Source organism: Phaenicophaeus curvirostris, chromosome 1 (assembly GCF_032191515.1).
Source record: "Phaenicophaeus curvirostris isolate KB17595 chromosome 1, BPBGC_Pcur_1.0, whole genome shotgun sequence".
Classification (NCBI taxonomy): Eukaryota; Metazoa; Chordata; class Aves; order Cuculiformes; family Cuculidae; genus Phaenicophaeus; species Phaenicophaeus curvirostris.
This window is the reverse complement of record NC_091392.1, coordinates 65,111,717-65,126,385: the sequence shown is the minus strand read 5'-3', so window position 1 is coordinate 65,126,385 and position 14,669 is coordinate 65,111,717. Positions and strand designations below refer to the sequence as shown.

At 40.2% G+C, this 14,669-nt stretch overlaps 1 protein-coding gene across 2 annotated transcripts in view; it reads left to right on the top strand.

Annotated features, from left to right (window-relative positions):
* Window positions 1-14,669, top strand: part of KDM5A (lysine demethylase 5A) — a 49,725-nt gene that overhangs the window by 25,442 nt on the left and 9,614 nt on the right. For both annotated transcript variants that reach the window (XM_069860486.1, XM_069860489.1), the window contains exons 16-24: window positions 150-274; window positions 528-678; window positions 3,678-3,795; window positions 6,641-6,996; window positions 7,495-7,633; window positions 8,988-9,167; window positions 10,639-10,800; window positions 11,808-12,359; window positions 13,130-13,273. In XM_069860486.1, coding sequence (XP_069716587.1) covers window positions 150-274; window positions 528-678; window positions 3,678-3,795; window positions 6,641-6,996; window positions 7,495-7,633; window positions 8,988-9,167; window positions 10,639-10,800; window positions 11,808-12,359; window positions 13,130-13,273 — 1,927 coding nt within the window. The remainder of the gene's footprint in view (window positions 1-149; window positions 275-527; window positions 679-3,677; window positions 3,796-6,640; window positions 6,997-7,494; window positions 7,634-8,987; window positions 9,168-10,638; window positions 10,801-11,807; window positions 12,360-13,129; window positions 13,274-14,669) is intronic.

Here is a 14,669-nt window from a genome sequence, read left to right as displayed (position 1 = left end):
CATCTTTGCTTGGTTTTTGTTCCAAGGCAGCAGGTATTTTACATGTTCTGTCTTTCTAGTCTTGTAGCTGGAAAAACTCAATATAGGCAGTATCCTGGCTTTTATATGGGCATTAATACTACTTTTGTATTTTCCTTCCATATCTTCAGGTACCGGTACCCACTGGAAGACCTTCCTTCTTTGCTGTATGGAGTGAAAGTTAGAGCACAGTCTTATGACACTTGGGTCAGTAGAGTTACAGAGGCTCTGTCTGCCAATCTCAACCACAAGAAAGGTCAGACTTCTATTGTTTGTAGTAGGACGTCCTGAAACTCCTACATTTGTTCTGTGCTCTCATTTAATGAGAGAAACCCTGTATTGTTTGGTGGAAAAAATAAATGAGCCAATCTGAGAGTGTGATGCAACTCATCATTGTGTATTTCGAATTGAACTAACGTCTTAGAGCCTTGACTGAAGGCCTTTGAAGCGGTCGTGTTTTGGATCTCTCTTGTTTTTGCATACAAATGATTTATGTACTGTTATTGCAGATGTGATTGAGCTGAGAGTAATGTTGGAGGATGCTGAAGACAGAAAATATCCAGAGAACGACCTCTTCCGCAGGCTCAGAGATGCTGTGAAAGAGGCAGAAACCTGCGCTTCAGTAGCACAGCTGCTTCTGAGCAAAAAGCAAAAACACAGGTAGGATAGGCTTTTTTTTTTTTTCTCTCAACTGTTCCCATCTGCCTGTTTTGTTACTGGATGGGCCTGGAAATGTAAGAACCCCTAGGTCTTCACTGCCTACTGACTTCTTTCGGTGTTTGCTGCCTTTAGTGCTGTGACCCATTGAGAGATGGGGAAGGCAAATACAGTTTCACAGAAGGCAAAAAAAAAGTGGACTTGGTTGGTATGTGTAAATGTAGTATCTTCTGACGACTTATTTACTGAAATGTGAAATCCTTTGGAGAAGTTGAGTTTTACCACTGATCAGGTATTTCTCTGAATGTGTGGGAGAGCTGTAGGGAAATAAAACTAAAGGAAATCATTTAATTAAAGTCTTGAACGTGATTGTTAATATTTTAGGTAGTGTGACTAAGTACATAGCTTAAACCTATGGGAAAAAAAATATGTTAAAACATTGGATTGCAAAGCATAATGCTTGAAAAATAGGAAGTAACCAATTGCGGTTGGTGAGACAAGTGTGGTTGTAGGTTCTGGTACAGCATTGCTCAAAAATATTTGTAATTTTGCCAGCTGTTGTCAAGTTGCAGGATGTGTGGTGGACTTACTGGAAGATGCAAAGGAAATTTGCCTTGTCAGCATTGACTGGGACAAAAGGATCCAGCGGAGCTGAGCAGTGCAAAGAGCGTTAACAGTCCATAATTCAAGCCAGTCTTTTATTTCTGGGGAAGGACTATGGGAGGCAGTGATGTGTGGCTGAAAAGTAGTGACTTGCCTCAGTGGCTTTTGGTGTTTTAGATTACTGTATTTCTTGGTCTTGCCTACCTTGCCTGTGGCTGCCTCAAGCGTTAACTCCGTCCGCTGGCCCTACCTCAGCAATCTGCTGTATGTGTGCCCCCGTTCTGCTGTCACCAAGCCTTCAGCAGTGTCTTCCATCTTTTATGTGCATTCTGTCTCCTGAATAAAAGCCCCATAAAAAAGTATTTGATCAGGTGACCATGATTCTTATGCCAGCAGTTGTATGAGAATTTTAGAGCTTGCATTTCCTCTGTTGAATGTGAGATGTGGCTTTGTAGTTGGTTGGCTTTTTGCGTGTGTAGCTTTTGGTGTATGTCTTAAAACTTTTCCAGGAAAGGAGTAAAAAGTAAATACCTTACTAATTTCAATACTCAGCTTTGCTACACAGAACATAATGTGCATTATCATTGCTTAAATTTGAACATAGAAATGTTAGTTACACTGAATATCTAAGTATAATACCTGATACCCACTACCACAGAGGTATGGCCAGTTAAAACTCTGGTCTGGGTGGGGCAAGCAATGCTACCACAGTTGTGTTTCACTGTTTGTAGTCAAGTTTAATGATTTGGTAGCTCCTAGAAGTTCCTGGTCTATTGCTGCTTCCTCGTTCTCTTGCTGTTGGAGTGAGTTAACCTTCTCTCAACAGGCTTGCCTTCAGTTAATTATTTGGTGAATTTCCAGCACTTTCCCAGGAAGCACGAGGGGCAGAAAGATTTGACAACTTTCAATAGTGTATCTTATGTAAAGCTGAAAGGAATTCCATGGGTCAAACCCATGGACTTGCATATACATTGGAGAGCTGTTTTATGCTAAATAGCAATACGTTACAATATTGAGGTTTGAGAAAGATGTTGAAACCTCTGAATGGTGTTAGAAAATGTGGATATGGTTGTCATGTTCAGCTGCTTTAAAGTTTATGTCCATATTAAATGCATTGAGAAGGTTCACATTTACACAAAGGATAAGTTTAGGAAAAAAAAGCAAATTAAAAATGAGTGCTCAGGTGAAACAACTTGGCAGGGATTAAAGCAACAGTGTACCTATGGTCAACTGTAGCAAAAGTAAATTTATCGCTTATGCATCTGATTATATAAACCTGAAAAATATGTAATGTGTAGCTGTGAAGGTGTCCAATATTCCAGTCCAATATCTCTCCCAAATGCTGAAAGTTGTCGGTTTCCACAGGCAAGGATATTTGCATGTTTTTGTGCAGCATCTTATGTGGTGGCAGTCCATAATTCACCTAGGGACAGAATGTCTTTCAGATGTTCCAGAGAGCTTGTCCTCCTGCAGTGGTGTCTCTTGGAGCGCTTTGCTCTTGCGCAGCAGTTCTAGAGGCACAGCAGGTCCAGCCACCACTACTCACTGTCTCGTCTTAGCAAGTAAAAGCCTGCAGTAGTCTTTCCCTCCCCCCCACATCTGAGTTTTACATAGTGCATAATTACATTTGATCATTAAGCTATATTTAATTTTTACAATTACATCTAAGTCTATAGGTTGAATGATATAATTTTGGTTTCCTTTGCATTTTGTTACTATAGAAGCATTAGATTCATTAGCAGGGAACAGCTCTTCAGTGGTTTAAATCTGTCCTGCTTGTAAAATTATTGTGCCTGCCAGTGATGTGTGTACCAAGTGTTTCATTTGTGCAATGCGTCAGTTTTAAGTCTTTTACTGTGTTCGGTGGGCTAGTGATACTTGGGCTGTGGGTGCTACTTAATGAAAATGTCTTTGCAGAGAATGTCCTACTCAGTAGTAGGCTTCCTTTTGCAAGACCAGTTTCAACAGTTCTTTGGCTATGAGAGAGCGCTCTAGAAAATAAAGACTTCTTTTCAGAGCTCATTGCTGTTACATACCTGAGATTTCTCGTCAGTTCCTGTCATGGCAGTCAACTTCTTGAACTGCCTAAAAAGCAAGCTCTTCGGGGCTGTTTTGTCTTACCTATTTGGAACAAACCAGATTTGAAAGTCAGGTAGACATTTCTACCTTTGAAGAGCAGGGTAAATTCTCTTGAAGAAGCTTAGAGGAGTTACGTTAAATTTAGTTTTCAAGATTTTGGTATTCTTGTGCAGTTTAAGTTTTTGGGTTCTCAAGTGATTGAATTTTTTTTTTTTTGTAATTTCTTATTAATCTTAGTAGCTTTCTGTCACTGGTAGTAAATCCAGGGCTAATCATCTTTGCTCTTACATAATATTGTTTTATTATGTGCATTCATACAGCAGACAGAGCCAAGACAGTGGAAGGACACGGACCAAGCTAACTGTGGAGGAGCTTAAAGCGTTTGTGCAGCAGTTGTTTAGCCTGCCCTGTGTTATCAGCCAGGCCCGACAAGTAAAGGTAGGTTTGTATCTACTCCTTGGATACATCAGAAGTGTTGTGCTTTTTTCTGTTTTGTTTGTGTGTGTGGCTTTTTTTTTTTTTGCCTGGTATAAAGTATGAATGGTTTTTTTTTTTTTTAAAGACTCAGTCTTGGACTGGCAGAGATGTATTGGACAGGTTGTTTTGTTCCTAGCTTCTAATATAAAACAAGTAGCTGTTTTACAGTATCAGCACATGATGTTTGGTGTTCAGGCAGCTAGGCAAAGCTCTTAACTATGCATACACCTTTTAAGGTGCTTGTTGCAGTGAGTATGGTAAGAAGCGATGGTCTCACTGTAGCTAAATCAAGATAAAAGATCCTCCCCACCTATCACTGTCTAGATGGCCCAGTTTTATTTCTCTGAACCAGTTACTCTTACAGGCATCTCTAGTGCTATCTATAGCGATGGAATTTCCAGTTAAATTCTACCCTTTGTATATTTTGGTAGAAACTGCTGTAGGTTATATTGGTGTGCTTCTTTGGGGGAGAGGGTGAGCGGTACCAAATTGACAGTTATTCACAGAATCACCAGGTTGGAAATTCTCAGCCTTGCCTTCCACGTTACAGCCTCCCTAATCTGCATGCATGGCCTGTTTCTTGTCCTTCATATATATCTTTGCACCTGTCTTTGAATGAATCTAGACTAATAAGTAATCCCCATCATACAGATTCCCTTGGCTGCTATTATCATTTATCACTCTGGCAGACTGTATGATAGCAAGTGTTTTCAGCAGTAATCTTAATTTGTTTCTGTGTCACTGATGATGAAATGTTAAATAGTGTTTTGCCTACTAACGAAGTTTTCTAGAAGACTCCTTCAAGAGAGATCCTTAATAAATACAGATTTTTCACCTTGAGAAATGGTTCTTGAGGTGTATGTTAGCCTTATTTTAGCCCACACATTCTCTGTTGATGCATATTTAAGAAGAAAGTTCTGTAGTGCTAGATAGAGGCCCTAAAATTCTGAATATCACCATATGTGCAGGTACCTCTGCATAACTGAACATGTAGTAGTTACTGCCATTTTGAGAAGGCCCCTTTTCCTTAGGTGTTTCCCAGTGTTGGTTATTTCCTTTTTTATTCATGAGCTCTGTATTAACTTTTCTGTGGTATTTGCTTGTTCATATCTTGGAGAGACTTTATATTGGACTTTCCTCTTGTCTGAAAACAGGTACCTTCAGAAAACTATAGAACTCCAGGATACACATATTTCCAGTTAATTCTAATCTTTATCTTTCAAAGATGTTCTTTAATGTGTTTCACAGCAGCTGATGAAGTGGAAAGTGTATTGTCATCCTCACGTGATAGGAATATTTTCCTACACTTCTTTCCAAGTACAAAGCAGAAATATTTACTAATATTTATTCGTGAAATTTTATCATGATCTTTTAATCGGCCTATAAGATTGTTCTCAAAGGAATTCTTTGTTTCTAGTGTATTTAAAACCTGCTTCTAATTAAGACATTATTTGTAGATGGCAGAGCTGAGGGCATACAATAAACTCTTTAACAGTTCTAATTCATATTTTTGTTTAAATGTTTCACCCAGGTAGTCTCTCTCTTGCTGCCCCCCTTCCCTTAGGAAACTGATTCCATTAAAATACTCTGTCTGTGCATGTGTATGTTCTTGAAGGTTCAACATAATCACTAACCAATAAAGTAAATACTATAATTTTACTGGTTTCAAAGCACTTAATTTCTGTATTAAGTCAGATAATGATCATTTATGCCTAAGCAGTCACTGGCTTTCAGCATGGCATTTGAATGCAATTATCCATCATAATGAATTGCAAAATAATTCTCATGTTGGATGATGAGTATTTGCTAACACAAAAGGCATTATAATTATTAAACTGTAATAATTTTCTGTTGTCACTATGAAGCATTTAGCATATGTTTCTCAAATCAAAATCCATAAAACATGGATCTTGTTCTTTTTTTGTAAATGCCTTCTGCTTTCCAGACAGTCATGAAAGGTAGCATCAGACGAAAAAGAGCAGTAAGCTAAGGATTGGGAAAATGCAGGTTTTGCTCCTCATTCTGCCATTGACTTGATACTAGAAATACCTGTCTTTATGTAAGAAACTCAGGAGTGAATTAGTTGAGTAGACTGGTTGAATGTCCTTGAATAAATATCCCACAGAGATTCTTTCCTGTCCGTTTGCTTTCCTTGATTTTTTTCATTGCAGTGCCAAACATAAGGATGAGGACAACTGCAGCAGTGCAGCTACGTTTCTGTGAAATTGTCTGCTTTCATTAGAGGGTTTTGTGTTTTCATTTCTTTCTCTTTTTTGAGATGAAATCCAGGTGTATTTAAGTAGGGGGCCTGCTTTAGGAAATAGTAATTTAAAACCTGAACATTGTTATTTTAATGGTATTTATGTCCTTCTACAACTCCGGCTTGTTCTTTTTCCACAGCATGTTGTGTTTTGTTGTGTGACAAATTGAAAGGACAGGACAATCTGTTCGCAGAAGTCCCGTTGTCTGCACCCCTCACTATTTTAAAATTAATGTTGACCAGGCGCTGCTTAATATTCTGTTCTGTTGACAACTGTAGTTGTAGTTGTACTATTTTAGGTGTAGTGTTTCATCTACCTAATATGCACAGCGTATGAAACATTAGACCAAATGACTTTAGACTGACTGTTATTTAATATGTGTCAGACTTGATGGCTTGTGTCAGACTAGCTGACACTGTGCATAGAAGCTCTGACTGATTGTGGTGATCATGTACAAATTTGCAGCTGACTGATCCCTCAATCAACTTTCCCTTTTGATTCTATGGGTTTTTTTTCTAATTGATTTATACTATACACTACTACAGAACCTGCTTGATGATGTAGAAGAATTTCATGAGCGTGCCCAAGAAGCTATGATGGATGAGATTCCAGACTCCTCCAAGCTGCAGGAGTTGATAGACATGGGCTCTGGCCTTTATGTAGAACTTCCTGAACTGCCAAGGCTGAAGCAAGAATTGCAGCAGGCACGGTGGCTGGATGAGGTGAGGTGCACCCTCTTGGACCCCCAGAGGGTCACCCTGGATGTGATGAAGAAGCTGATTGACTCAGGCGTGGGCTTGGCACCGCACCATGCTGTAGAAAAAGCCATGGCTGAGCTGCAGGAGCTGCTTACAGTCTCAGAGAGATGGGAGGAGAAGGCCAAGGTCTGCCTGCAGGCAAGGTGAGTGTTCTTTGCAGACTGTTCCTTATAGGTCACACACTTCAGGAATTCTTGGCCTCTGTTGAGGATTGTGATGAAAAGTAGGGACGTTAAAGTTGTAATGCCTCTTTTTTACTTCCCAGCGGTTTGATTGGTCACGAGTTGTGTTTGAGGTTGTTGATGAGTTGCAGAAGAGCTGATTCCTTGTTACGTTGCACAGTGGCAGGAGGCTGTGAATTGCCACTGTCTTGGCTATTCGTCCCTCTCAACAAAAATCACTGGATGTGCTACACAAGACAGCTTCCTTGAGGAAAGTTCTGATGCTGTGCTCTTTTGAACTTAGTTGTGCGAAGTGCAGCAACTTTCTCACTTCTGTTATTTATTAACCAGTAGCACTCTCCAAGAATAGAGCCATGGTATCCTACACTGCAGTGTAATGATGAAGTTGTACCATATATTTACATCTTTAGTTGACTGGCATTTTGAGAGAAGGCTGGAATTGGGTTTTTCTTCCTCTAGACCACGCCAAAGTATGATGGCTCTGGAGGGCATTGTGAATGAAGCAAAGAACATCCCTGCTTACCTGCCCAACGTGCTGACACTGAAAGAAGCCCTGCAGCGGGCTAGAGACTGGACAGCCAAAGTGGAGGCCGTTCAGGTAAGGTTTATGGGAGGGACTGGAATTCTCTGCTTGCATCCTTTTATTTGGACTTGGTCTTTATTCCTAGTCCCTACCCTCAAAGGTGACCTGAAATGTAACCTTAATATAGCTGTTTAGTGTGCTTACCATAGCTCGTGTGCTGGAATTTCTTTTCTTTTTTGTGCTGCTGTTTCCCCTTTGGCTATCCATTTTCTGTTTTATCCATTTCATGGAGGGATGTAGAAACTGGCAAATTCACAATGAGACAGGTGTAACTCTCAAAGGGCCTTACTGGGTGTTGAAACTGTACTGCACCCTGTTGCTGGAAATACTGACCTGCAGCAGAAGATAATTCTGCTCAAAGGTCTTCAGCTTTGGAGCTGGCTATGGAAATGATTTTGTATGGTTTTTTCTTACATCCTCAAAATGGTATTAAGATTTAATGACACTGGTGACGGAAATTTTCTGTCTGAAATGGATGAATTTAGAATCATAGAATAACCAGGTTGGAAGAGACCCACCGGATCATTGAGTCCAACCATTCCTATCAAACACTAAACCATGTCCCTTAACACCTCGTCCACCTGTGCCTTAAACACCTCCAGGGAAGGTGAATCAACCACCTCCCTGGGTAGCCTGTTCCAGTGCCCAATGACCCTTTTTGTGAAATATTTTTTCCTAATGTCCAGCCTAAACCTCCCCTGGCGGAGCTTGAGGCCATTTCCTCTTGTCCTGTCCCCTGTCACTTGGGAGAAGAGGCCAGCACCCTCCTCTCTACAACCTCCTTTCAGGTAGTTGTAGAGAGCAATGAGGTCTCCCCTCAGCCTCCTCTTCTCCAGGCCAAACAACCCCAGCTCTCTCAGCCACTCCTCATAAGACTTGTTCTCCAGCCCCTTCACCAGCATTTATGAGATTGTGAGTTCAGTAGTCTGCCCTTCTATTGCTCTGCTCACGTGACTTGATCCAAAAGGGACACGACTTCTTAGAGATTTCTAGGTGTTGATCTCTGGACTGCAGCTGCTGTTCTTGTATCAGGTATTTGTTGACAACTGAGGTGAGAATCCCAACTGATGTCATATCAGCCCCTGTGCAACTCTCAGCTATTGTAGGTTGCTGTTAAGCAGACAGCATTTGAGACGGCCGTCTAGAAATGAAATGTCTTACTTCCATCAGCCAGCTGGCCGTGTCAGAATGGCTGTTAAAATAAAAGCTGTGTGAAAGAGGTTTTTAAATAAGATTGCAACCCTGCGGTTCTTTCCTTTCTGGTGGAGCTCTACTTTAGTCAGTGACTAAACAGAGTATGGCTTGAAAATAAGCTGGCCACTGATTTTCTGGTGAAATTGTTGGTTTAGAGAAGTTTCTTTCACCCCAGAACGGGAGCAACTATGCCTACCTGGAGCAACTGGAGAGCTTGTCGGCCAAAGGCCGCCCGATACCAGTGCGTCTTGATGCTCTGCCGCAGCTGGAGTCACAGGTAGCGGCAGCACGTGCCTGGAGAGAGCGCACGGGAAGGACCTTTCTGAAGAAGAACTCAAGCTATAGTCTGTTACAGGTGAGCAGCAGACTCTTCTCTGTCAGCCTTCAGAAACTGATCTTGATAGCCTTCTGTGGTCGGGAGAGAACAGCTGGTTCAATTACACTAGATTACGGCTCCTTTTGAGAATAGAATATAATAAAAAACTTCAACTGTTTGCAGGTAAAATTAATAAAAAAGGAAAAAAAAAAAAGCCTGCTTGGCTAGCCTTGTTTTATGTATATACAATCTCACCTGAGACTTTTGAAGGAACAGATTAAAACTCTTTTGGGGAGGGAAAGAAAAGGATTTCTCTCTGTGTGTAAGTGTAGAAATGAAGGCCTGAAATGGACATAGAAGCTGTCTTTAATTGATGAATGTTTTAAGTTGTTTTGCTGCTTGAAGTCTAAGAAAATAGATTAACTATTTTTTCTTATAGTTAAACAGCTTATTTCCTAAGTCAGCTACTGTTTATTTTAATAAAAATCATTCATGTGTTTGACGATTTATCATATCTGCTTACAGGCTTCCCTTTTCTTGGGAGAACAATTCCAGTTCTTTCAATGCTTTCTTGCAGGCTGTGTTTTTCGTACTCTTATCTTGTTGCTGTTCTCTGTGGTTTGTCTTCACTTTTAGTGTTATGTCCAAAACTAGACACAATTCTTTTGCTGGGGCTTCCCTAATGCCGTGTGAAATGCAATAATTAAATCTTGTGCCTCGAAGGGGATGCTTCTTTTAAATGTTTCCCAGTGGGATCTGCCCCTATTGCAACAAGATCACATTGATTTCTGTTCGGTGTATGATGCGCTGTAGGTCAGAATCTTTTCCTGTAGTTTTCTGCCCAATTAGTCATTGACTGTGTTCTGGTTTTGCATTTGACTGTTTTCCTAAATGTAACAAATTGAACTTTTCTATATTGAATTTAGTGTGCTAGATTTTTATATTTAAGTATGCCTTCCAACTAATCAAGATTACTTATGATTTAATTCTTGTCCCTAAATGTGCTTTCTTGCCTCTCATGTTTGGTATTAGAGGGCTTATAGCATAGTTTTTAGTTTTGTTTCAGGCTCCAAATTGCTGATGTCAGTATGGAGTCATGGCAGATCTTTAAGATTTGCAGTTGACAAAAGCCCTTGAAGTGAATGTTGAAGTACTGTGTGTAGTATTTCAGTTAGCTTAATCTGAACTGTATGATAGCTTGTTCTGAACGGATTTTGTAATTTAATTATGAAAACACAGTAGCTTTCCAGGTGACCTGCCACTTCACTGTGGTGCTGATTATATTCAAATTCCATATGTGTGAAATATTTGCATCCCTTTCTGTTTACTTCTCCACTTCCTAGCATTAATTTACGCAAAAAAGTTGTTATATTGCAGACTATTTTATTGCTCTGTGTTGTAATGCCTTAACTAGATGTATGTCCCTGAAATCATGATGTTACAGATCAGAACTCTTTTCTGTTCTTGGCATCCTTGGCTCTGACAGTGTAAGTTTTATTGGTGGTTACAGGTTCTGAGCCCTCGGACTGATATTGGCGTTTATGGGAGCAGTAAGAACAGGAGGAAGAGGGCAAAGGAGTTGATGGAGAAGGAAAAGGAGAAAGAGCTTGATTTGGAATCTCTAAGTGAACTGGAAGATGGGCTGGAGGAGGCCAGAGACACTGCAGCTGTGGTGAGGAGCGTTGAAGGGTAGTGTCTCCTGATATGTGGGTTTAATTTGTCTCTAGTATGTGTGGAAATCTTACGGAAGAACTGATAAATGAGTCCCACTGAAATTAATATCTCATAACACAATGTTTGGCACAAGAATATAGTTCAACTTTAATTGCCATGAAAACAGAGGGGAACACAATTCAGTATATAAGTGCTAGTATTTAATATCTGTTGGGCCACGTGTAAGACTGAAATGCTTTTTGGTTAATACCTGTAGCTGTTTATCTAATATTATTATCATTTACTGAAATCAAATCAAACTAAGGTAGAATGAAGTGCGCACCTGCATTAAACAGGACATAGGCATATGTGATTAGGTTGGTTTTGAGGTCAGTCTGTATGTGCTTGGTCATAGAAACTGGGCTGGTGGGAATGTTGTATTTGCTTCCTCTTTGGGGGTGAATATTGATGTATGTTCCCACTGGAATTTGCTGTCGTCTGTCTGCTTTTTCTCCAGGAACAAAGAAAATATGTGCAAGTCATTCAAGTGGCTTAAACAGTCAGTTTTACTTTAGTTTGCTTTGTTATGATTAATTTGGATGGAAACACTGAGGCAATGCAAGTTGCTTGAGGAAGTTACGTGGTCACTCAGACGCTGCTGCTGTCATGTCATCATGGGAACAATGCTCAGCTGTCTGGTCTCAATAGCAAATGGATCCGATTTTGACTTCTTTCCTGAAGTCAAAATCTATTCTGATGGCCTTATGACAAATTATTTGAGCTTCAGAATCTTTGTAGATATAGAGAGGGTTATCTAATGTTAACGTAGGATCTGTCAGAAGGACTTAGGGGAGTAATAAGTAATTGAAAAGGAGATGTTTTGGCTGCAGTTAATTAAACCACAAAATTCCTAAATTTTGGGCTAGTTTAGGAAGATATCTGTGTTTGGTTTTTTTTTTCCTGCGTTGTTAATAAATGTTATCTCACTAAGCTGTGAGGGTCATGAACTGTTTGTTTATTTGGTAGGTGGCTATATTCAAAGAGCGGGAACAGAAGGAGATCGAAGCCATGCATGCTCTCAGGGCAGCTAACCTGGCGAAGATGACTATGGTGGATCGGATCGAAGAAATCAAATTCTGTATCTGCCGCAAAACAGCTAGTGGATTCATGCTACAGTGTGAGCTGTGCAAAGACTGGTTTCATAGTGGCTGTGTGCCCCTTCCCAAAATGAGTTCTCAGAAGAAGGGCTCTAGTTGGCAGGCCAAAGAAGTGAAGTTTCTATGTCCACTTTGTATGCGTTCTCGAAGGCCGCGGCTTGAGACTATACTGTCTCTGCTGGTGTCCCTACAGAAGCTGCCTGTACGGCTGCCGGAAGGGGAGGCATTGCAGTGCTTGACAGAACGTGCCATGAGTTGGCAGGACCGAGCGCGGCAGGCTTTGGCCACTGACGAATTGTCCTCTGCTTTGGCTAAGCTTTCTGTGCTCAGCCAGCGAATGGTGGAGCAGGCAGCACGGGAGAAAACAGAGAAAATAATAAGTGCAGAGCTACAGAAAGCAGCAGCTAACCCAGACCTGCAGGTAGGGATGTGGATATCTTGCTCCTCACCATGCTTGTCTTTCTCTGGTGTGTCAAAATGCCTTATCTTTCTTGGAGAAGCTTGTGGAAGAGGGGAGGGGCACTTAAAAGCTGAGAATTACGCATATCAAAATTTAGTTCAGTGCTTCTCAATCCCAGGCTATGGCTGGCTGCAGTGATTTACGTGCTGCTCCAGGAACCGGTCTGTTGCTTTGTACTCGTTGTCAACAGCAACTGTTGAATGTTCTTGTAAGAAACATCAGATAGAACAGCTGCCCAACAGCCTGAAGGTGTATAAAGCACTGGTGACTTTGGTGTCCAGATGCCATTTCCATGTTGACAGAATCGAAGGTCTGTATATATTTGTCATGGATTTTCCTCAGGCATTTGGTGTCCTGTTAGTAAACTTCAGTGAGGACTTTTTCAGCCAGGTTCTTCATCTTGAGATTGAGACCAGTAATCAGGTGAAGCTGTGGTGAAGAAGTTTGTACCCCCCATAAGCTAGAATTTGGTAGCGCTGAGCAGCAGGATCTAGATCTTTGTAGATCTTTCATTCTTATTCGGAAACATGGAAAGAAAATCTAATAAGACCTTTTCATTGGATATTTCCCTGTCTGTCCTCACATCTTGCTGTAACTGGGTGTTTCTGTGACTGTCCAGGCAGTTATTCTTACGCCAAAAAACCCACTGTGTTCTCTGTCAGTAATTCAGCTTTTTTTAGATTTTTCTGGAAATCTTATGATTTTACTCCAGTATTCCATTCTTCTTCTAGGGACACTTGACTAGTTTCCAGCAATCTGCATTTAACAGAGTGATAGGAAGCGTGTCCTCATCCCCACGACAGACTTTGGATTACGATGATGAAGAGACAGACTCTGATGAGGACATCAGGGAGACGTATGGCTACGACATAAAGGTAAGTAATCCTTGTCTGTGTGGAATTAGTCCAGAACACCTGCTTTTTATTAATTCAGTTTGTTTCAGAATATTTTTCATACCCTAGGCTATTTCTTGACATTATACCCAGATTTCTGTCGCAGAAGAGAATCCTCTTGATTTTATCTGAATATCTCAGCTCTGGACTGCTGGGAAGCTTTATAATGTTTTTACTGAAGATTTCCAGTTGTCCTGTGATTGAGTTTCAAAAGATGCTAAGGAAAAAGATACGCTTCTCAAGGGGTTTGTATTTATAATAACATGGAGGGTGAATGGTGTCTTTATGCCCCATTCGGAGTTATCATGAATCATAAATATGAGTATCTCATGAACTCTCCAGAGTTCAACAGTTTTTTTGCTACAGGAAAAAAATTACTTCTTGAAAACTGCGTGCACTGTGAGAAGTTTCTTGATGCCAGAGCTTCTTTCACATTTTCATACCTCTAATCATTTGGCCCTTATACAAAGGAAATACATCTGATAGTTTGGGATCTGTGGAAATATTCAGGACTAGGTGTTTGGATCATGTCAGAAAATTAGTGTCTGCATTCAGTTCAGAACTTAGAACTGTGGTTAGATTTTAAAAATACTTTAACTAGAAAAGAACTGTCTTGAGAAAAAGCAATTTTATAAATAGCCAAGTGTTTTCAGGTGGTTTAGTTCACTTTAGAACTTTAGAAATGTCCTTTTGACAATATAGAGAGAAAAGCAATGCCACTGGTGATTCCTGTGCAGTGGTTTCTTTTTAGTGATAGTGCCATATCTAACTTAAGAGAATGTGGTATTGTACGTTCTTTAAGGCAGAATTTCTGGTTTATATAGGGACAGCAAATTTTGGAGGTATAATTTACCTCAATCTCCTATTTCTAGTATTTTGTTTCTAAGCAACTTTGTGCAAATAGACATATTTGTCTTACAGTCCCATGTGAAGTGCCAGCAAGAGTACATTGCAATGGGATGTTACAACTTTTAATTAAATTAGTTTTATTTTAAAAAAAAAGAAAAACAACTCCAAACTTTTTTTTTTTTGCATTAGGAGTAAGGCATTTCTGAAAGATGTGCAGTTTTCTGTGGCTGTGATAAAGCATATATGAAGAAGGATGGCATATGCTTGTCAGGATCTGAGGTTTTTGCAGGAGTGTAATTTCATTTGGTTTATGATTCTGTTGTCATGATTTCAAAATCTGTTACTTACCCTTTTGATTTGGATGTCCTTCACTATATGTTATTTGAAAAACCTAAAAGTAAAAATCTGTTGAAGCAAAGCTGCTGGGAAGCAGGAATGTCTTTTGTTAGGACAGCTGACGTGGTTGGAATAGAAGTGAAGTTTTCAGGCACCCAAATTCTTCAGGTCTAAACTAAAAGCAACAAAATTT